This window comes from Littorina saxatilis, linkage group LG7 (genome assembly GCF_037325665.1).
Source record: "Littorina saxatilis isolate snail1 linkage group LG7, US_GU_Lsax_2.0, whole genome shotgun sequence".
Taxonomy (NCBI): Eukaryota; Metazoa; Mollusca; class Gastropoda; order Littorinimorpha; family Littorinidae; genus Littorina; species Littorina saxatilis.
This window is the reverse complement of record NC_090251.1, coordinates 45,928,209-45,952,208: the sequence shown is the minus strand read 5'-3', so window position 1 is coordinate 45,952,208 and position 24,000 is coordinate 45,928,209. Positions and strand designations below refer to the sequence as shown.

General features: G+C 40.3%; 1 protein-coding gene and 1 long non-coding RNA gene across 2 annotated transcripts in view; one reads left to right on the top strand and one right to left on the bottom strand.

Annotated features, from left to right (window-relative positions):
• Positions 1–6,378: 6,378 nt before the first annotated feature.
• The window catches only part of LOC138971611 (ubiquitin carboxyl-terminal hydrolase MINDY-1-like), a 57,002-nt gene continuing 39,380 nt past the window's right edge, over positions 6,379–24,000 (bottom strand). The window contains exons 7-9 of the mRNA XM_070344379.1: positions 15,325–15,435; positions 13,405–13,585; positions 6,379–12,056 (exon numbers count right to left, since the gene is read on the bottom strand). Coding sequence (XP_070200480.1) covers positions 12,042–12,056; positions 13,405–13,585; positions 15,325–15,435 — 307 coding nt within the window. The 3' untranslated portion in view covers positions 6,379–12,041. The remainder of the gene's footprint in view (positions 12,057–13,404; positions 13,586–15,324; positions 15,436–24,000) is intronic.
• On the top strand, positions 16,141–21,095 carry LOC138971633 (uncharacterized). Its single transcript, XR_011457322.1, has 4 exons — positions 16,141–16,374; positions 16,728–16,912; positions 17,705–17,795; positions 18,804–21,095. It is a non-coding gene; the product is annotated as an uncharacterized lncRNA (long non-coding RNA).

The following is a 24,000-nucleotide window of genomic DNA, read 5'->3' as shown; positions in this document are numbered from 1 at the left end:
CATTTGGGGTAAAAATTTTTTTTTTAACAAATCCCTACCTACCTACCCTATTTTTTTTAGCCATGTTACCAGAAACAGACAAATTTTTTTTTTTTTTTGGCCTAGCCTACTTGGCCTTGTCAGCACTTCTGCGAAGGTGTGGTTGGTGCTGACTGGTTTCCTCTTGCGGGTGACCGACTGATAGAACGTGGCATTTTGAGGCGTTGGAGGACACCTGCCACCTATTTCACCCCAGTTCCAGTTTATCCAGGTCTTCTACGAGAACGTTGGCTGTGTTTTCCTCTTGCGGGTGACCGATAGAATGTGGCATTTTGAGGCGTTGACTGAAGGACACCTGCCACCTATTTTCCCACAGTTCCGGTTTGTCCAGGTCTTCTTGGAGAACGTTGGTTGTGTTTGTGTGTGTGCGTGTGTCAGTGTGTGAGTCACTGTGTGTGTGTCAGTGTGTGTACACATGCACTGTCGCGGTCTGAATTACCTTGTGACATGTGTTATCAGTTCAGCCGAGACTACTAATAATATTGACAAATTCTGACTGAGACAAAAGAAAAAGGTAATCTATTAATGAAGTTCTATGAATGACGTAATCTCGATATTTCACGTACATTTTACATCATCAATACACAGCTGTGCTGCCTTTCACGGCCGGGTCTTGATCGTTTTCATTGCTTTCTGAAGACTAGTATAGTTGTAAAGATGTTCGTCACATCTGCGTCTTTGGGCGTCTGCCTGTTTTGTTTGACAAGCACTATTTGCAATGCTGGACAAAGCAAGGCCAACATCACCTTCATCAGTTCATTCACGGTGGACGTCAGAGTCACATGCGATGTGCATGCTTTTCTTCAGACGCACCCGCCTGCTACCTTCCAGAAAATGCGAGCTTTACAGATAGTCCAACACACCTCCAAAGAAAACCGCTTGACTATACTTGCCACGTTGAACGTAAGTGAGAAAAGTTACACAGCATCTTCTTTCTTAAAGTCGATCAACAACATCTTCGCCCTCACAACCGCTGCCGCAAACACCAACAACGAAGAGACAAGGCTCAGGCTTTCCCTTGCAGAAGCCCAAGTCGTTCCAAACGACGAACTGTCCTATAAGTGCCAAGTACTGTATGAACTGCCTGGCGACAACGAATCCTCAGAGCGGGTCTGGAGTTCCGATCCCGTCGTCTTTACTGGGCAGATCGCGAACACAGAGCACCAAGGAATTGACGTGGAGGTCAGCGAGGGGTTGGCCTTGACCTGCTTCATCGCCGGCTCTTCCTCGAAAAACACCACCTCCGTGGAACGGTTTGAACAGAGCATCATGGGCCTGAGGAACCTGTGCCGAGAAGGCAAGCAACCCAGCAGAGCGACATGCAAGTTTTCAGAGACACCGAAAAGTCCCGACTTAGGGACAACCCGCCAAGTTCACCTGTTCGATATCGGCTGTGGAGATGAAGGGACTTACCTATGCCGACTCACCACATCTCCCCAGAGAGAAGCTTCAACTGAGCAGATCCGTTTGCCTAGCTGCCTGGTCGTAGCTGCGCTCTCTTGGTCTGACATTGCAAAACGAATTGCGTTGAGTTTGTTGGTAGTGTTTCCCTGTTTTGGTTGTCTCATGTTAATGGCAGTAATCTGGGGCATAGGTTGGCTCTAAATCAGCAGTCAGAAAAGTGTGTTTCAGTGTCAATCAGCTGTGCTTCTAATCAAGTCAGCCACCCCTGCACGCACACGAATGTGTGTGTGTGTGTGTGTCCGACATAGCAGCAATGGCAGTTTGTACTTCGTGTGGAAGTTGTAACTTGTAGTGCAGGTGGTGGTCACACACACACACACACACACACACACACACACACACACACACACACACACACACATTTTACACACAAACCAAAGACAGAACTTATTGTTGTATTTGTAACTTTAATACTCAAGACTTTTGCACAGGATCTGAATTTTACAAATTATCAAAGTGGAAAGGAAATCATGAGGGCAATGTCTGAAAGGAAAAAAGATAAGTGGGTATAGGGGAGAATAATAATAATAATAATAATAATAATAATAATAATAATCTACATCCTCGCTTCTGATGCATAACAAGATCTGCAACATTAGCCATGCACACCTCCATAATCTCAATGTGTCTGTAAAAATAAAAAAAGAACAAAAAACATGTTTACAGCAAAAGAAGTGGCTGACAAAGAGAAGAAAGAGACCAATATATACATACAACTACTCGGAGCACTACTGAAGCAACAATTTGTCTTTTAATCGCAGATGAGGCTATAAACAGTCAAAACATTTACACAACTATCCCACCGATGACTACGCATACCTTTAGTGTTGCCAGGCAAATGAAACTTTATGCGGATTTTCAGTTTGCATCTCATGTCAAAATGTGATTAATATTTCCTGTAATCATGATACAGGGCTTAAGACTGTGTGACACTGACACATGCTAAAATGGAACAAAATACCATGTTTTACAGTTTTTGTTATGTTATCAAACACAATGTCTTGACATAAACTACCAAAGATATAGAAAGAACATTCGCTCTCTTCTCGATGATACTCATTACTTTATTGTCCCATCACTGGGAAATTCAGGTCGCTTCCTCCCAGTGGAAAGCTAGCAGCAACAGAGTCGCGCTACCCAGGTGTCTGCATGTTTAGGTGTATTCAGCCACCTGCACTTATGGCAGAATGACCAAGGTCTTTTACGTGCCATTGTGGTGACACAGGGTAGGGACATGGCTTCCGTCTCTGGGTCTGCACATAAAGTTGACCAGTGTCAGTCCCGACCCGAATTCAAACCTGCGACCTTCCGATAACAAGTCCAATGCTCTACTAACTGAGCTACCATATTGGTTTTTGATGTAACTTATGTGCGGGACCTGCTTGGTACTTTTTCCTTGCTTACTTTAGCTTTTCCGTCTTACGCTGAGTAACCAAGACAACGATAAAAATGTATTTGCCTCAAAATTGCAGTGTTCGACTCCTTGCATGCAAGTTTAATGAAATATTGTTGTAAATTTCTAAATGGACGACTGAAGCATGGCTGAAAGCGTAAGGGGATCTGTGCAGAGAAACGCGAAAAGCACTCTTCCATTAAATGTTAAAATGATGAAATGAGTTTACATGCATGAGGTTGCCATACTTGATTATGTATTTTTCGTATTTAATGGCTTATCTGAAGATTTTCTTTTCAATTTTGTTTTTAACTTAAAATAATGCTAAACGCCTATTTTTAAAAAAACTTCTTTTTTTTTGGTCTGTGCATGCCTGCATGTGTGTGTATGTGTTTGTATAAGTGTGTGTGTATTTTCATGCAAGCATGTGTGTTTGTGTACAAAGAGAATTTCAATCGTTTTCCTCAAAGCGCAGGAGATACAAGGAATGATTAAGATTATAAATAGGGTGTTGGGTGAAATACAGGCCCAACAAAATTCTATTCAAAGTGAGCATGAATAAATTACAGCAGAACAGCAGTGCATAAAACTGATCATTTCTCAGGGAAACAGCAGGTAAACAACTGAACATTCTGCACACACAAAAATTAAAAAGAATTAAAAAAGGAAGAAAGATGCGTGTGTGTGTGTATTTGCGCTTGCAAGTGCATGCATGTGTGTGCATGCGCACAAAAGTTGAAGAGAGGAATATAATATGTGGCAATAAACTTCCTGTTCATTTACCATTTTTATTACACTTGTGATGTAACAAACAAAATGTAATGATAAAGATACCAGAATTAAAAACAATGACGTAATAAAAATTTTGTTTGTTTGTTTGTTTATTTGTTGCTTAACGTCCAGCCGACTACGCAGAGCCATATCAGGACGAGGAAGGGGGGGATGAAGGGGGCCACTTGTCAAGCGATTCCTGTTTACAAATGCACTAACCCATTACTTGTGTCCCAGCAGGCTTTAGTAAAACTAAATTAATACCTACTGGAAGATTACCAGTTTCCAGTATGTTAAAATAGGCTTAACCTATCTACTGCTGGACTTACATCAGAACACTAACAGATTAAACTATACATGAATCGCGAGACAAGCGGCAAGAGAAGAGATTTTTGGAAAAAATACAGGTGAATGAGCAAGAAGGCAGAAAAAAGAAAAGAATTCATGAAGAAAAAGAGAGCATGACAGGAAAGAGGAACCAAAAATCTACCTAACAGCAAACTAGAAAGCTCCTGCGGTTCCAAAAACAGGAGGGGCCTTTAATTTCATAACCGCAGTGCCCCACTGCGGGACCTAATAAAAATACCAAAAGAGTTTTTGTTTAAATGGGCATACACACTAACACCAACAAAACAGCATGCATACATACTTATTGACACAGAAAAAACCTGATTCAGGTGTATTATCCCCAGCAGTTTTTTGCAATTTGATGCAAGTTTTTCAGACATAAAAACATTTGTACAGTTTGCAATGGAATCACAAGTACTCAGTACACCAGGCACACAAAAGAATACAAGTGTGTATTTACAGTGGCACTACCAATCCCTCTCTCCGATTCTATCTCTCTCTCGACATTTCTTTTCTTTCATCCTTCAGTTCTCAATTATGACCATACTGAAAGAAATGCTAAGGTTGAGGTTGTAACAGTGGTACGTCCTGCCTTGAAGAGACACTGTAGGGAACAACCAAAAGTGTCCTGCGTTACAGGTGTCCTTTAATTGGAGGCGTCTTACTACAATAGGTTTAGAATTAGCAGCTAGGTGTCCTCTCCTTGGAGGTGTCCGCTCAATGAAGGGGCCTTTCACTGCAGGTACCACTGTTCCTTGGTGTAAGAAATTCAAAGTAATGTCAGCAGTGGCGTGGTGGTAAGACGTCGGCCTCCTAATCGGGAGATTGTGAGTTCGAATCCTGGTCGCTGCCGCCTGGTGGGTTAAGAGTGGAGATTTTTTCGATCTCCCAGGTCAACTTATGTGCAGACCTGCTAGTGACTTAACCCCCTTCGTGTGTACACGCAAGCACAAGACCAAGTGCGCACGGAAAAGATCCTGCAATCCATGTCAGAGTTTAGTGGGTTATAGAACCACGAAAATACCCAGCATGCCTCCCCCGAAATCGACGTATGCTGCCTGAATGGCGGGGTAAATACGGTCATACACGTAAAAATCCACTCGTGCTAAAAACATGAATGAACGTGGGAGTCTAAGCCCATGAACGAAGAAGAAGAAGAAGAAGTATGAACAGAGTGCAAAACAGCTGCTGTACAAAGTCACTTCCATGATCACAAGAGAGGTCAACAGATCTCAGAAGAGAACGAAATAGAAGAAATCACAGTTCATAACCATTCACAGTCAAATGTTGTCTTTCTAGCCACCTTAAACATATAACTTATAAGCATGCCCAAGACTCCACTTGCAATAATCACTCGAGTCAAGTCTTATCTCACCAACTGCCTTCAACACAGGTCAATGCCAGTAGTGAACCATTCACAGTCAAATGTTGTCTTTCTAGCCACCTTAAACATATAACTTATAAGCATGTCCAAGACTCCACTTGCAATAATCACTCAAGAGTCAAGTCTGTCTCACCAACTGCCTTCAACACAGGTCAATGCCAGTAGTGAACCATTCACAGTCAAATGTTGTCTTTCTAGCCACCTTAAACATATAACTTATAAGCATGTCCAAGACTCCACTTGCAATAATCACTCAAGAGTCAAGTCTGTCTCACCAACTGCCTTCAACACAGGTAATGCCAGTAATAACCATTCACAGTAAAAGACTAAAACCTTGTTTTTCTTTCTGCTCCAAACACAGAAGATGCCAGTAATCACCATTTACAGTCAAATCTTGTCTTTCTAGCAGTTCCGAACACAGATGGGTGCCGGTATTAACCACTGATCACAGTCAAATCTGTCTTTCTACCCACCTCAAACACAGATATCAATTATTCCATGCATATTGAGCCTGTCCTGGGGCCAGTTTCATAAGATAGCAGTGAACCGACTGACAGTCCAGTCGATCGACTGTGGTTGATCGCCGGGTCACGGTAAAGCTGGTTTCATGTGCGAATCACGGTCATCCGCGGACAACCGCAGTCGACCGACTGTACAGTAATCCGAATGGCCAAGTCGAAGGCTAAATTTAGCAACATTACCACTTCCGTTTGCTCATTCGCACGTGGAAATGGCCGATTTCGAAGAAAAAACTAGTCTCGGCCCGCTCAAAATAACAATGACCGAGACTTTCAGTAATTCCTTCGCGTGACGTCTTCAAGACATAACCCTGACTTGTCTCCTGGATTACTGCGTCATGATAGATAAATTTCGAAGAACAATCACAAGGTTTGGCTCACAATCCAAAAAAGTGTGAGCATTCTGCCATTGACTGTGCGGATAATTACATTTATTTTCGGTTTTCGCAGTAAGCGTGTTGGGGGGAGAGCATCGCCGTGTTTGGTCGACTTCCGGTGAGACGACCCGCAGTCGGCCGACTGAAATTTTGTTCGTGAAACCCGATGACGTCGGATTACTGTGGTTCTCTCGGACAACTGCAGTTGGTCGACTGTGTTTCTGGCTTATGAAACTGGCCCCTGAACTGGGCGAAGTCGACTATGCAAAGTATACTTCGCGAAGCTGCCTGCACGAAGCTTTAGCACTGAGTTTTCGGCAAAAAGACTTTGTGAAGTCGACTTCAGGCTAAATGAAGGACCGCCTATATCCTCAGTAACAGTCACGCTTCTCTCACTTGCCATCTCAAAACAAACAAGCTGGGATGTGAATACATGTAATACTCATACATGTCAAAACTTTTCCGCAATCCCAAACAAAAAAGGATGTCAATAGTTTGCCATTCAATAAGCTACTGAGGCAAATCTGTCCTTTTTATCTGTCTCAAACACAGAAAGGTGTCAATAACTCGATGTACAATAACCAGTCCCACTTGAGCATGTCCTGGTGGCAGCCACATCTTCTTCCAACTCACTGGAAAACATCAGGCAGACTAATGGAACAATACCCACTGCCAGTCAAACGTCATCCCAGCCACCAGTTCCAACTCAATAAAAAAAGAAGCCATTGACAATATGGACCATAACCATTATGCAGGCAAATCATGTCTTGGATGCGGCCTCTACTTCAAACTTGAAACAAGTCGCGTAAGGCAAAATTACTACATTTAGTAAAGCTGTGGAACTCACAGAATGAAACTGAACGCACTGCATTTTTTCACAATGACCGTAGTCCGCCGCTTGTGCAAAACGGAGTGAAACTGTTCAGCGCGGTAGTGTTTTCGCTGTGCTGCATAGCACGCTTTTCTGTACCTCTCTTCGTTTTAACTTTCTGAACGTGTTTTTAATCCAAACATATCATATCTATATGTTTTTGGAATCAGGAACCGACAAGGAATAAGATGAAATTGTTTTTAAATCGATTTCGGAAATTTAATTTTGATCATAATTTTTATATTTTTAATTTTCAGAGCTTGTTTTTAATCCAAATATAACATATTTATATGTTTTTTGAATCAGGAAATGATGTAGAATAAGATGAACGTAAATTTGGATCGTTTTATATAAACAAAAAATTATTACAATTTTTAGATTTTTAATGACCAAAGTCATTAATTAATTTTTAAGCCACGAAGCTGAAATGCAATACCGAAGTCCGGCCTTCGTCGAAGATTGCATTACAAAAATTTCAATCAATTTGATTGAAAAATGAGGGTGTGACAGTGCCGCCTCAACTTTTACAAAAAGCCGGATATGACGTCATCAAAGGTATTTATCGAAAAAATGAAAAAAACGTCCGGGGATATCATTCCCAGGAACTCTCATTTCCAATTACATAAAGATCGGTCCAGTAGTTTGGTCTAAATCGCTCTACACACACACACGCACAGACAGACAGACACACACACATACACCACGACCCTCGTCTCGATTCCCCCTCTATCTATGTTAAAACATTTAGTTAAAACTTGACTAAATGTAAAAAGAAATAAGCCATTGAAATCTGAAACCAATGTCGAAGTGCAGCCCCATACGACATACAGCTCCTGACATACAGCTCCTACCTCTGTCGTGACATGGACAGAATGAAAGGAAAACAGGGACTCTTACTGATTAGAGGTCTTACTGTCTTCAAGGTCACCTCATCCACCCTTCTTCCTCAAGGCAGTACAGTGGGAACCCCCCCTTTTAAGACCTAAACAAATGTGAGGAAATCAGCCTTAATAAGGGGGAGGTCTTAAGATGGGGGTACATTTACAAAGGTTCTGAATAAAAAGTCTGAGAAAACAAGGCCTTAATTACTTAAAAGGGAGGGAGTCTTAAATTGGGGGGTCTTAAAAGGAGGTTCCACTGTCGTTCTAAACACAGCAAAAAAGACGCACACAATAAGAGAAAACCTAGCCACATGAATCATAAGCAGCACTTTTAAACAAGCCTGCTATCTCCTTGCCCTTTCTTTCTTTATTTGGTGTTTAACGTCGTTTTCAACCACGAAGGTTATATCGCGACGGGGAAAGGGGGGAGATGGGATAGAGCCACTTGTCAATTGTTTCTTGTTCACAAAAGCACTAATCAAAAAATTGCTCCAGGGGCTTGCAACGTAGTACAATATATGACCTTACTGGGAGAATGCAAGTTTCCAGTACAAAGGACTTAACATTTCTTACATACTGCTTGACTAAAATCTTTACAAACATTGACTATATTCTATACAAGAAACACTTAACAAGGGTAAAAGGAGAAACAGAATCCGTTAGTCGCCTCTTACGACATGCTGGGGAGCATCGGGTAAATTCTTCCCCCTAACCCGCGGGGGGATATATATCCACATTCTTAAGCATGTATCAACATATCACTTTTCCATTCAGTTTTGTCTCAAGTTCATAAAAATACCAGTCATGTATTTTAAATAGAAACATAAACATGCACATACCCTAAAGAGAATCAAATGCCTTTGTTTGTATTGAATAAGCAAAGTACCAAAATATAGTACCGTATTTGACGGATTACAAGACGCACCGTTTTATAAGCCGCACCCCCGACTTTTAACAAAAAAATTGGGACGAGCCACGTATAGGCCCCGTCACTATAATAGCCGCCGTCGAAAAAAATATAATCAGATCGTGTCAATCAATCAAAACAACCAGGCAAACGAAAGTACGGTATTTGGCGAAATCGGCTCCGAGAATAAACAAGTGAAACAAAGAAGAAAAGTGAAAAAGTTTGAAGAAAAATATCACACACACAATTTGTAACCAACACACACATGCAGTCCCGCCCGGAATAAGCTTTTTTTGGATGATTTACGACTTTTGCGCACATTTCGAGGAGACGAAAACACAACATGGCGGCTCTCGCTCCTCCAACTATCGCGAGACACAAAAAAACAAAATCTCGCGCGGCGAGATCATGATACATCCGGTGTTTCTCTGTTCTTTCTTTTCTTTCTTTATTTGGTGTTTAACGTCGTTTTCAACCGTTCAAGGTTATATCGCGACGGGTGTTTCTCTGTACACTATCTTGTCACGACGACTTGTTGACAAACGAAGATTCGCGAAAGAAAGAGAAAAGCGCCGAGTCTTGAGTAGAGAGCTAATAAAGTACCGGTAATCGCTAATCGAGCGAAATGAAAATCCGCGGCAACTTCCATTAGGTGAATGCTATTCAAGTTTAGGTAACGTTTTAGCCGCATCTTTTTATAAGCCGCAATGTGATTTTTTTTTAAAAAAGTCGCGGCTTGTAGTCCGTCAAATACGGTACTTTTTCCTCTTATTAGTTGCTTCTTTGCATCTATCGATGCAGAATACAACGTTTTGTTTCACAATCATATTCTTCACACCGATTTAAAAATTAAAATAAATCAAGAAAGGAAAGACCAAAATGACAAAAATAATAAATGCATCTTTTCATAAACACAAATAAATACATGCAAAAGAGATAGTTAATGTAATAGAAAAAGAAAAAAATCTGGCTACCCAATAAAAATTCATTATTTGATTGAAATGGACTAGATGTAGAAGATGGTCTGCAGCAAAAATAAACAGTTGTCTAAGATCGTACATAAGATTGAGCACATTTACAATTTCCTTTACATTTCTTGTTCAAGTTTCCAACATAATGCACTCAAAAATCATAGAAACAGTAAAAAAAAATAAGACAATTTTCTTCGTACATGTACAATTTTAGTCGATACATAACAAAATGTATGGAAGACTTGATCAAGGAAAACTCAATTAGAATGACATTGCAAAAGTACAGGGACACATAATAAATTACCCTAGAGGCTGTCTTAATAGCCAGCCTATAATCCCAATAGACGGATTCAAGAAATAACTCGGTCATGTTTTTATTGACTGTGAAAGAGTTGAGTACATCTGGAAATAAAAGCGCAACATATCGAGCGGACAACTGCCCAACATGCACCAAGAGCACATCAATATTTTTTCCCTGGTTGAGTCCACAAATCATCAACGATTGTTTGGCTCATTGTTTGGCTCATTGTTTCCACAGCCAATATAAACCTGAATTAATTAATTCTGAACTTTGTCAATTCCACCTGAAGGGCTGTGACTCAAATCAACAGTCACAATGGATTTATCAAGCTCCGATGAGTGGATTCAGCTGAAAGGCCAATGCCTTTAAACAACACATAACAACCAACGATACCAACGCAAAATGTTAACCATGAAAAGGGTTTCAATTTGAAGAGAATGTAAGAGAAAAAAATCTGTGTACTGAGAAGGAAATTTTTTTACTTAGCAGTGAATAGTCAGTGTAATAGGATTAAAGAAAAAAAAATAGGGTTAAAGAGAGACAGAATAAGATACGTTGTATGAGCTGAGAAAAAAGTTCTCAAAAGATGCGGTGTGCTTGAACTGTTCTCATTTTACATCAAATTAATGCTGCATAGCAACATATGACTCAACTCACTGGATTTTGAAACTTAGATGAAAATACTGTTGTTGTTGGGTTTTTTTAACAAAAAAACAACAACAAACAAATAAATATTACTGGCACTTATTTCTACCTCGTGGTCAGTGAAACTAATAGAGGTCAATCATTTCAATTATTTCTCAAATGAAACCTAACACTCCCATCTTTATGAGGTGCCCAAGACCTTCAGGATTAATTCTAACGTTGACTTTCAAAACCTGTGAGCATTTTAAATACTGTGCACCATTTAGTTTGAATACTTCGCAACTCTCGGCAGTTAGAGATTGTGCCAGAATAATTATTTGGCATGCATGTTTTGTGGTACAAGAATTTGTGAAAGTTTTTTTTTTAAAGTCCACAGCAAACAGTGGATGTTTATTATTTGCTCCTTTCTATTCATCTTGGTTAACAAAATTAATTTAAAAATTATTAATGCAAATGAAATTCTTTGAGTCTGCGAAAAACACAAACATACAAAAGTTATTAGAGGCAGCCGAATAGGTCATGGGATTGTGAAATCTCAATTTATATTGAAGTTACAAACAGTGAGTGACAGCGAAGCTGTGGTTTACACTTTAAGTTTAGTGCTGATTTTGACAGACAAAATAACCTTTCAGCTGGGGCTTTGAAATATATATGGAAAATTGTAAATTTAAACATCGTAAATTTATGTAAGAATCTCATGTCTGTGGTCTGTCGCCAAAAAGAGTTAAAACTGCATCCCACACCAGCAAACACAAAACCAAAAAAACATGTCACCAGTATACATCAATCATTTTCTATCAGATTGTTGTTAAGCAAAAACAACCAAGCGGTGCTATGCAGCATCACTCTTTGTATTCAGCTAGAATGAGAAAGCTTGCATCGCCCGATTCAAAATTAGAAAGACAAACAAAAAACAAAAAAACAACCTAAAGGAGGCTTTTCATCCCAAAAGAGAACAGGTCTTTTTCACTGGATGGGAGATAACCAGAAAAAAAGGTGCTGTCACTGGAAGGGAGGTAACTGGTGAAAGAGGCTGTCGTGTGAAGGGAGGTAACCACACAGTCGCAGATGCAGGGCGGAGACAGATGACGGAGAGAGGCGGACATCACATGCACCAGAGTTCAGGCAGTTGTTCAATCTCTCAAAACACTACCGCAGTCTTTGCCGTTCGTCACAATATACAGCACTGAAAATAAATGAAAAGAAGTAGCCTGAAGCAATCTCAAAACATTTAGTCAATCTGTCGGCCTGAAACTAAATCATAAACACTGAAAATCAATCATCACCGAGACTAGGTGTAGAAAGGCTTGGCTAGCCCAAACCCGGAGACCAAGATGGATTATGTTCGTCTCAGCGAAGCATGCAAACATATTACCTAATTTGTATTAACACTTTCTACCCCACCTATGTTGACCAAGGTTTTTTTAGCTGAGACAAGTCACACGTTAGATGGACGTTACAGGAATCCCTTGTTAACCAATCCCAGAAAAATCTGTGAACACCTCCAAAACGGCATCAGCTTGGAAGAAGTTTAAGTGGTAAGAAACAATCTTATAGTAAAATAAGTAACCTGAATCTGAAATCCGATTTTTTTTAGTATTGAAACTAAGATTCCTTCAAACTGGGAATTTGACACAACTTGGACAGCTCATTTACTATCCCGCGACAAACTGTATAAAGAAAATTCCCATTTCTCCCTTCCTGTTTGTCTCTGATTCACTCTTCTTCAAAGAACAAGAATAGCAAGTTAATGGAACTTTCCATTTATTATTATTATTATTGTGATCATTTTTATGCGCCTAATCTAGATATAGCCCTAGGCGCTTACATATTAATTTCTGCCGTTTGAAATGGAATTTTTTACAGACAGACAGACAAACAGACATTTTTTACACACAATATATAACGCATTCACATCGGCCAGTAAAGCTCAGTAGCCTATTAGGCGAGCATTCACCTTTCACAGCCTTTATTCCAAGTCAAACGGGTATTTGGTGGACATTTTTATCTATGTCTATACAATTTTGCCAGGAAAGACCCTTTTGTCAATCGTGGGATCTTTAACGTGCACACCCCAATGTAGTGTACACGAAGGGACCTCGGTTTTTCGTCTCATCCGAAAGACTAGCACTTGAACCCACCACCTAGGTTAGGAAAGGGGGGAGAAAATTGCGGCCCGACCCAGGGTCGAACACGCAACCTCTCGCTTCCGAGCACAAGTGCGTTACCACTCGGCCACCCAGTTTATGACAAAACAAAACATTACAATCACGGTACTTCGACCCAAAGGTCTGTAAAACAAAAACATTATCTAAGCTAAATTAAGTTCATTATTTGCATCATGAGTGCTTGTCTGTCTGGCCACTTCAAAGACCTTTGGGTCGAAGTGCCGTGTTTGTAATGTTTTTTGCGTCATAAATTAAACGTTCCAAGAATTTATCAATCTTCTTTTCTTGATTGTGAATTTTGGAACACAAGCAGTGTATCTGTTTTGGGATCACTATTCTACGACAAACTGTTTGAGTTCCACTCACATCTTTCCCCTCTTTCTTCTCTCTCCTGTCCTCCCTCGGCCGTCTGTCGCTCCCCGTGGCCACTGCCGCCCCTTGACCTTGACTGCCGGTAGCCTGACCTTGAGCCTGTGTGCGCTGTTCCTGAAAGGCGGCCGCCGCTCTTCGGTCCTCCTCTTCCTGCAGACGCAGCGCCATCTCATGACTGAAACAGGCAGAAAAAAGATGTCAATGAGTCGTGTGACGCGATTTAAAAACATTTAGTCAATCTGACGCAGCACCAGCTCATGTCTACAACAGGAGAAAAAAGATGAAAACAAGTCGTGTGAAGCCATATAAAAACATTTAGTCAATCTGTCGGCCTGAAACTAAAAGATGAACGCAAAACAAAACTAAATCTAAACAACAAAGTGACTGTAAGTGAGACTAACAAAGTAACAAACAAAAGAATTCTGTGCTCAAAATTCAAGGACAGCACAATACAATATCAAGAACCCTGCTCTGTAAAATTTTGGTCCCACAAATATAACATTTGCATTGACGAAAAGTATTGGGTCCTGTCAAGTGCATGTACAAGCGAAGAAAGATTAAAGTTACTCCAATGGAAAATTTTACATAATATTTATCCCACAAATATTTTATTGCATAAAATGAAGTCTTTGTAATGAAATGGATTATATTGATTATGTTAGAAGATGTATATTTGTAAATACGGGAGAAAATATTATATTAACAGAAAAAGATGTATTGTTTGGTTATTCTCCAGAAGTGCAAACCCCCATAAACAAAATTATTAATCATATTTTGCTCATTTCAAAAATGTGTATCAGTAAGTATAGATATGGTAGGCCTATTGATATAAATGTGATGTTAGGATATGAATTAGCGTTGAGATATTTCAGTATTGTGTAAATGTTGAAGGATGAATGATGATACGTTGTAGACGGATGCTTGAATTTTTTTTATTGAAAGCCCCACAATGATGTGCTTGGCAAATTAAAAAACAAAAAACAAAAAAAAAAAACAACCCCAAAACAATACAATATCAAATTTTCGCTTATGGAAGCTTCTTCAGGAAAAATAGTCAACACCGAGACTACATGTACTAAATAAGGCTTCGCTGGCCTAATCTCAAAGGCTGAGATAGGTCCAGCTCGTCTCCCCGAAACATGCGAACGTAGTGCTTCATTTACCTATTTTCTTTAATTGTGAGTACATTTTCAGAGTAAACACAGCATATTTTTGGATTCAGTGAAAGATAAAGAATAAGATGCGCTCAATTTTGGATTGATTACTATATTAATTTACTGATTCAGGCACTTCTGGAAGCCTCAGTTTTTTTGCAGACGTGTGAATCTTGGCAACAAGCAATCAAACACAAGGACTCGTGTTTGCGTGGTGATGGTTATAGAGGCGCAATGGTGAGACAGACCAAAGACAGTCCGAAATCATAACAGACAGAAACAGAGACATAGGGACAGAGCATGAGCTCTTTTTAAAACCTTCTCGTCATTCCACATGTAGCCCGAGCAGCGAGTGGAATCGTGACAATGCAGTCCATCACATGTTGAGAGGATTTTACCAAGAGCTTTCGCTCCATATTTGTAGCGTTTATCTACACTCTGCATGTAAGTGATTACATTGGAGTGAAGCATTGGAGAGGCAACGCAGTCCAGGAAACAAGATCCCAAAACAGAGGCTGTCTTACAATACAGTAGAACCCCCATTTTAAGACCCCAACAAATCTGAGAAAATCAGGTCTTAAAATCAGGCTAAATTTACAGAGGTTGTAGACAGAAAGTCTGAAAAGACAGGGTCTTAAAAGGGAGGGAGTCTTAAATTGGGGGTCTTAAATTGGGGGGTCTTAAAAGGGGGTTCCACTGTAGAGAGTCTGAAAAGGGAAGTTTGATGCTTCATCTTACTACTACTGAAGTGAATACTCACTCTGCGTTGTGCGCGGTGCCTGACTCTTGTTGGTGGTACTGGCCCCAGGCCGCTTCCTGTTCCGCGATTATCTGCTGGTCATGATGCTGCAGGGACAGCGCCACCTGGTAGCTGAACACACACAGAGCGAAACCTCTTTTATAAGACCGACATAAATCTTAAACATGTACGTCTCATAAGAGGGTGAGTCTTAAAACATAGGTAAATTTACTAACACAATAAAGAGAAAGTCTGAAAAAAACCGGTCTTAATGCAAATGAAGTCTTGTAATAGAGGGTCTTAAAAGGTTCCACTGAAATAGAATGCATGCCAAAACAAAATAATTTAAGTGGAACCCTCCTTTGAAGACTACCAACAATCAGGTCTTGAAAGTGAGGGTGAGTCTTAAAATGGAGGTAACTTTACAGATTTATTATTTCAATTTAATTTAATAAATTCAATAATATAATAATTTAATAATTAATTTAATAATTTAATAAATTTAATAATATAATAAGATGTACAGAACAGGAAATCTGAGAAAGTAGAGTCTCAGAAGGGGAAAAGCTTTACGTGTACATCAGTATAGTTGCGGGTTGGGTTTGGGTTTGGTTACGGGGGGTTTAAAAGGAGTTCCTTCCACACAAAAATGCCTTCTGAGCAACATGCACCCATTAAGTGTAAAGCTTTTAAAATAAGTCTTTCAAAAACAGGCACTGCCATCTAATAATTGCATTGGTAATAAACCCATTCATCCTCACCAGCTAAACTAATAAGATTATCAACCAAAAAGTTAAGGTGATGAAAGAAAGTTGTAGAAAACAAGCTCAGGTTTCGTCAAACACTGTACATAAGGAAGACGTGGAACTTGCGAAGAAAATGCGAAAAAGTGTTTGTGGGTTATCGTCCCTAGTCACATGCTGGCGGCGAAAACAAAATGGCGGATCGCGTAGGTACCGATCGTGTGCGAGGTGGTGGTAAATTGTGCTCGGCTTTTTGTTGCAAGAACGCCCGTTACAAACAGAGCTGCTTCGGGAAAACTTTCCACAAGTTCCCTACAGAAGAAAAAAGGTGGGTTGTGCAGTGATTATTTCATCAGGTTTACCTTCTTCAGAATGAGAATGCAATGGCTCGAGTCAACTCACTCAGTAGACTACAGCGTCAGCGAGTACTTACGACTGTGAGTGTGAGTCAGCAGTCAGTACAAAACAACAGTTTACACTTGATGACAAACCCGTGGGCATATTTGCCGAAACCTTTATCAAACCTTGCTTACGGGAAAACTACAGTACAAAGGTACATCACTCATCCGTTTTGCGTTCAGGCAGAGCGTTAGATTTAGACTGAAGATCTGATTTAGCTTTTTTTGTCTTTCCTTTTTGCTTAGTTTAACAATAACATTGTTGTTTTTATTGTCAAACTAGGTGCAGAATATGGATGCAATTCACAAGGCGAGAGGACTTTGAAAAGCTGCAGCCAGCTGATGTTCAAGGTCTCAAGCTTTGTACTGATCACTTTGAGGCCAACCAGTAAAACAATCCTGCAGAGAGGATCACTTGTGTGGAATGCTGTCCCGACATTGTTTGCAGTGCCCAATCCACCACCGAAGGTTATTTATTTATTGGTTTTAGGTTTTTGCAAACCAAAGAAGCACACTATTAAATGCAGGTTGAGTAATGACAAGTTTGAGGCTGATGTAAGAATTGAAAACAAGTTAGCATTGTTCCCATCAAATAATGCCTGTTTGCATTTAGCGCAAAAAAATGATAAGGCCAACAAAAAAAAGTTACTTATTTTGGATCGACGTCTTGATTATGATGATATGATGAACTTATTTTGCAAAAAAACAGCCCCAAATGGCAAAAAAGGTATAGGGTCGGCGTCAACAACAAAAAAGTTGTATGTTTCTGGTCACCTGACCCTACCTATGTTTTCCCGACGACCCTAGACTTTTTTTTTTTTTCATTTTCAAAAATAAAAGGGGTATTCGAAAATCAATTGTTTTCCTGTTTTTCAACGAAATAGTTAAAAAGATGGTTTAAAAAAAAAAAGTTTAGAAAAAAAATCTCCACCTTTAGTCATGTTAGGTCACAAAAAAGTCTGTTTAAGGTAACGTAGCCCCCCCAAAAATAGCGTCGGTAGGTCGGCTTTTTAGTTTTGTATTTTAGCCATCTGAATATTTTAATTTTATTTTTTAATGCCCCCAAAAAGTCTAGGGCCGGTGGGAAAAAAATAGGGTCGGTCCGGATACCGTAAACAGATTATTTTTTGTTTTGCCTTACCAGAAACATACACTTTTTGTGTGTGGCCTAAGACCAATGCCATGAAATTGGGAGAAATGTTTCATTGTGACTGGGTGTTGGTTGTGAGTTTGTCAGTTAAAGAGCTGTGCAATTTGCAGGTTGCTAGTGGGAGGAAGCCACCATCGCAAAGGGTAGCTACAAATGAAGCCAGCACCGACCTGTCGCCTGATGCACAAATTGTTCAACCAGGTAAGAGATTTTTAACCATGAAGAACACCCTGACATCAAAAAATGTTTAAACTCATCCATTACATAGTTGATAATCGCTGTATAGGGTGACGGGCGCTGTGGCGGGGTGGTAAGACGTCGGTCTATTAACTCGGAAGGTCAAGGGTTCGAATCCCGGTCGCGGCCGCCTGGTGGGTTAAGTGTGGAGATGTTTCCGATCTCCCAGGTCAACTTATGTGCAGACCTGTTAGTGACTTATCCCCCTTCATGTGTACACGCAAGCACAAGACCAAATACGCACGAAAAAGATCCTGTAATCCATGTCAGAGTTCGGTGGGTTTTAGAAACACAAAAATACCCCGCATGCTTCCTCCGAAAGCGGCGTATGGCTGCCTAAATGGCGGGGTAAAAACGGTCATACACATAAAATTCCACTTGTGCAAATAAATGAGTGCACGTGGGAGTTTCAGGCCACGAACGCAGAAGAAGAAGAAGCTGTATAGGGCGGATGCATGGATGGATGAAATTGTACCTGTAGTTCCCACACGTAATGATGGGAAACATATCCTGTTAGAGGCATGGTGTAACAAGAAACAATTAAGTGGCTCTATTCCCATCTCCCCCCCCCCCCCCCCCCCCCTTTCCCCGTCGCGATATAAGCTTCGTGGTTGAAAACGACGTTAAACACCAAATAAAGAAAGAAAGAAAGAGGCATGGTGTGTGAGGAGTTTACCTGGTACTGTTGTCAGGACTAATCAATCAATCAATCAATATAAAGCTTATATAGCGCGTATTCCGTGGGTACAGTTCTAATGGCCTCACCCATTCAGTACCAAACAAGGTCAATTCCATCATTGTTCCACATCGTATCCATAGTTGCTAATACACTTCATTTCTGGCCTGCCTTCCTACGCTATTGTTTATTTTCATTTTGTGATTGAATTACACATGTTTTAATTTCTTCCAGGTTGTAACTTGTTATGGTTATGTTATTTTATGTGGGTTTTGTGTGTGTGTTTTCTTTTTTAGATGACATTCTGGCGATCCTGGAGGACATAGGATGTAAAGCATCAAAGTCGTCATCCTCCCCATCCCCTCGTGAAGCGGAACTTCGGCAGAAGGTCAACAAACTGAGGAGCAAGGTTTTCCGATTAGAAAAGACAACGATGGAACCCCGTGTAAAACGAGCGAGTAAATTAGCCGAGCTATTTTGCCATTTATGCCTGTTACATATTTACCGGTTATCTGCTGCTGTATCCAATCCTGGCAGAGACGGAACGCATGTTACCAAGGAGCCGAAGGAGAGTCGATGAGATGAGAGAATGTGATTAACAATTGCCAACTCTCTCCGTACAAAGAGGGTCCAAAATTGTATCAAAATATAGATCGTAGGGAATTCAAAATAAAAAAAAGACAATAGACAAAACATGTACTTCGGCTCATAGAGCCTTCTTTAATTTTTGACTCAAAAGTCCATGCTCCGAGAGTCCTTTTTTTAATTTTGAATTGCCTACCATCTATATTTGTATATGTCGTGCCGAATTCACGTAATTGTCGACTTCGCGGAATCGGCAACACTTTTGCCCATTTCGCGTAATCGGCAAAACGCTGCCCAATACGCGAAATCGGCAGCGTTTTGCCGAAAACGCGGAAAGGCCTCTAAAATTTGCCCATTTCACAAAAGCAACAGCCAGTCTGTTACTTTTTGTGTCACCAGAACATTGCATTAACATTGCTTTACCTCCCTACTATGTTTTGTATGGTCTATGTTGGTCTGTGTCGAGCATAACTTCGGAAATGCACGAAAACTACATTTTCTGCAATAACTTGCCATAACTTATCGATTATTGCGATATATATCCTTTGGAGTATGTAGTTGTCTAAGTGTGATGATATCCCAGGCATTTGAGAAATTTAAAACCAAAAAGTGGCTGCCGATTTCGCAAAATGGGCAAATTTTAGAAGCCTTTACGCGATTTCGGCAAAACGCTGCCGATTTCACGTATTGGGCAGCGTTTTGCCGATTACGCGAAATGGGCAAAACTGTTGCCCATTACGCGGAATCGGCAATTACGTGAATTCGGCACGACATATACATTTTCAAAAAGATTCAACAGTCACCTTCCGTTATTCTTGAACTTGGCTATCCCAGCCTTACCTCAACATTCGATATTCCTGTGATATTTTTGACGTAAAATCAATTGTTACTGTAAAACACTTCGGCAAGAGGATTGGTCCAAGCAAACAAATAATAAACTTGTAAGATTTTTCCTGATATTTCCGATCAATTGCCTATGGTTTTATTTAGCTAAAAGATTCAAACGTCACACCTATGACTCATGGCTATTTTTAAGGGGAGAGTAGCATCCCTGGTGTGTTGTTTTTGATGTACCTTTTGGTCTGTTTACAGTAACATAGGCACACAAAAAGAGGGTCGGTAGGTCGGCTTTTCTTAATTTTTTTTTTATAACCATCTTTTTAAATTATTTTGCAAAAAAACAGGAACAAAATTGATTTTTTTTCTTTTTCTTTTTCTCCAAATGCCAAAAAAAAGGTCTAGGGTTGGCGGGGAAAAATAGGGTTGGTCGGGATACCGTAAACAGACTATTTTGCTTTGTTTTGCCTAAGCAATGACTAACAAACTTTCTTTAGGGTCTGACATTGTATATACTATACAATTTTTGGGGTATTAACTAAATACATGTATACAGTTTTTGATTCCTTTTATACTTTTTCACAAATTAGCCCCCCCCCCCCCCTTTTTTTTTTGTAGTCTGCCCTGGGGGCGGGAGGTCTCCTAATTTCGGTTTCTAGGGTCATCTTATGCTTCCCCATGAGCTGAGAACTTAATTTAAAATGGGCCACGATTTTTTTATTTGTATTTTGTAATTGTGCCTTTGTCCAGTCACATGATTTCACTTTGTACTTAAAAACTTGGCACTGTCATCATTTATTGCTATTTATTGTTCAGTTGTTCAGTATTTATTGCTATTGGGCATCAGTTGTTCAGTTGCCCTCTTTCGAATGAGCCATGCATGCATTATGGATGTGTTTAGCGAATTGGGATACCTCAAGCAATGTAAAAGAAGAAACAATGTGAAGCAAACATATAGCACCAAATAAAATAACCGAATCAGAATGGAAACTTCTTCAGTGTATGTGTGTGTGTGTGTGTGTGTTTGCTGTTTTAAATACCGAAAATGTGAAAATAAAGCAAGTCACAACATGAGAAAGATCGACTGTACTAGTCATAACAAAGCAGGAAACAGCCTGATCAGCATGCAGCAAAGGGGAATAACTCATATTTAGCCATTCTCATTTCTAAGCATGCCCAATGAGGAAGTTATCCTTCTTCCCATTGTAGTTTCTTTGGTTTCGTGTATTGGCTGTGCACATTCAAGTTACACGTTTGCACACACACACACACATTCTCTCTCTCTCTCTCTCTCTCTCTCTCTCTCTCTCTCTCTCTCTCTCACACACACACACACACACACACACAGACACACACACACACACACACACACACACACAAACACACACACACACACACACACTCTCTCTCTCTCTCTCACACACACACACTCTCTCTCTCTCTCACACACACACACACACACACATTGTATGAAATACCGTGTGAGCTGATGAAGAGTTTAAAGGGCACACACACAGAGGCATTAGCTGAACATGACCATGTGGAACAAACACTCACCCCCCCCCCCCCCACCCTCCCCTTTCAACACCCTCATACAACAACCTGCATGTTGCCCAGCCAACCAATTGATCAAAAGAGACACAACCCTCCCCCCACCTCCCTTTTCACTTCAGGTTCACTCACTCTCTGTCTCTCTCTCACTCTGTCTGTCTCTCCCACTCCCATTCTCTCTCTCTTTCTCTCTCTCTCTCTTATTATTTTGTTGTGGCAGTGTTGAAGATGAAGTCCACTTTGTTTTAGTATGCCCTAAATATGCTGAGTTAAGAGAATATTATATTCCACAAAAATACACTAGAATCCCATCATTGTTTAAATTAACCATGCTGTTTTTAAACACTAGTAAGCCGCTCTTGCTACGTTTTTCTACATTTGTCATGAAGGCGCTTTTCATTCGTAATCCATAATCCGTGAACGAAACAGGGCGATACTAGTAGGATGTTCTTGTTTTTGTTCACTATGTGCATTTGTATGCTGGTGCTTGAGATGTGCTCATCTCCATGAAAAGGGCCCAAGGCCTTATACTCATTAAAACATTCAGACTTCAGACTTCAGACTCTCTCTCTCTTATTTGTCCGGTTGTTTTACTTGTTTATCATTTATAAGAAATGTGTATTAGAAGTAAGGACCAGTTGTAAGAAAAGGCGTATAGCCTCTATCCTTGAAAAATAAAGTCCATCATCATCATCTCGCTCTCTCTCTCTCACTCTCTCCGGTCAGTCCCCCATCCCTAGCTCACAGTCAAATCAAATCAAATCAAATTTTATTTTACGAGGGTTGTGGCATAAGCAATATAAACGAGCTTCTTTTCAACCAGCCCTCGCCCAGAGAGGGACTATTCTAATCTTGAATACATATATATATATACACAAACGTGAAACAATTACAAAAGATAAGCATGACAGTAAAAAAAAAAAAAAAAAATTTAAAAAAAAAAAGAAAAAAATTAAAGAAAAAAGAAAAAAAATTAAAAAAAGAAAGAAAAGAAGACAGTGCTCAATGAAGACACCCCACCCCTTCCCTCCCTACCTTCATTACCTCCCACCAAATTCTTCTTTGCTTGATCACTGAGCTTTTTTTCACAGTCATCGCTTGAGTGTCCCCTGCAGAATTCTTTCTTCAATAAGCCTCTGACCACTAACCCACAACACAGTAACCTACGTACTTTCAATGCCTAGGCGTATTTAAATAGACTTCATCTCAGAATAAGGCGGTTTACTCTGCAGTCCATGTAAACAAAAAAGTTCTACTCTAGAAGGCGAGCCCGATGGAAAATCCGAATGAAATTCAAATTATCCAAATAATCCATGGAAAAAAATGTGGGACGTCCGCCTATTTCTTCCTTACTCATCCTAGATTTTCATAGAGAATGTTCATATTCATATTTGCATGTCAGCTAGATTCTTTGTTGACAGTCAATCGAACATTTTCATGAGCCACAATCCATTTAAACAGCAAGAATAAATGAATGCACAGAGGTCCTGGTCAAAGTCATCCCAGAATGTTGCAGAGAATTTTCTTACCAATATTTTTTTTGCCAGATTCTTGGATGAAAGTCAACACAGTGTTTTCATCAGCCACATTTACAGAGCAAGATGATAAAACACACAGAGGTATTCAGCCAAACACAAACTGGTGAAGGCCTGGCCATCACAAGAAAACCTTCCAATGATTGAATATAGGGAAATTCACCCCCTTTCTTGACCAGATGCAATGCATTACTATTTGAACAGTTTGGGGTTTCAAAGGTTAAGTATGTGAACTTAGTCCTGACAAAAGAAACATACAGTGGTACCTGGAAGGAAAGGACACCCTTGGGACTGGCCAAGAGTGTCTCTACATTGCAGGTGGCCTGTCAACCCTTCTGACATCAACAAATTTAACAAAATCAAAAAGGGAAACAGTAATGAAGACCAATTTGCAGACGTCTAGACCAGAACTCTAAAAGACTAGGGGCTTAAAACAGGGGTCAGTGAGACTTAACACAGGGGTCAGTCTTAACACAGGGGTCAGGCTTAAAACAGGGGTCAGACTTAACACAGGGGTCTTAAAAAGGAGGGTTCCCCTGTAATCAAGCACAAAATGCATCCAAACGGATCACTGCACAAAATGACGGTAAAGAGAGAGCAGCATTCCACCCATGTCAACACCTGTCCCACACATGAACTCCCATCCCCCCGAATGCGGCGTATGGCTGCCTGAATGGCGGGGTAAAAAGGGTCATACACATACTAAATCCCACTCCCACTCGTGCAAAAACATGAGTGAGCGTGGTAATTTCAGACCATGAACGAAGAAGAAGAAGAAGAAGAAGAACTCCACTCTCTTCACCTCCTGCATGTTTTGTTTGTGCAGGCAATCACTTCCACACACTCAATTTTTCAGTTTGCCCTCTTGTCCGATGTCCCCCATTCCTCACATCCCTTGGACTCCCTCCCTCCGCCCCTTTCCCCTCAAAGGCTGCTCATTTGAACCACTTGCCAGGGATTTTGATCTGACTTTTTGTCAATCAGA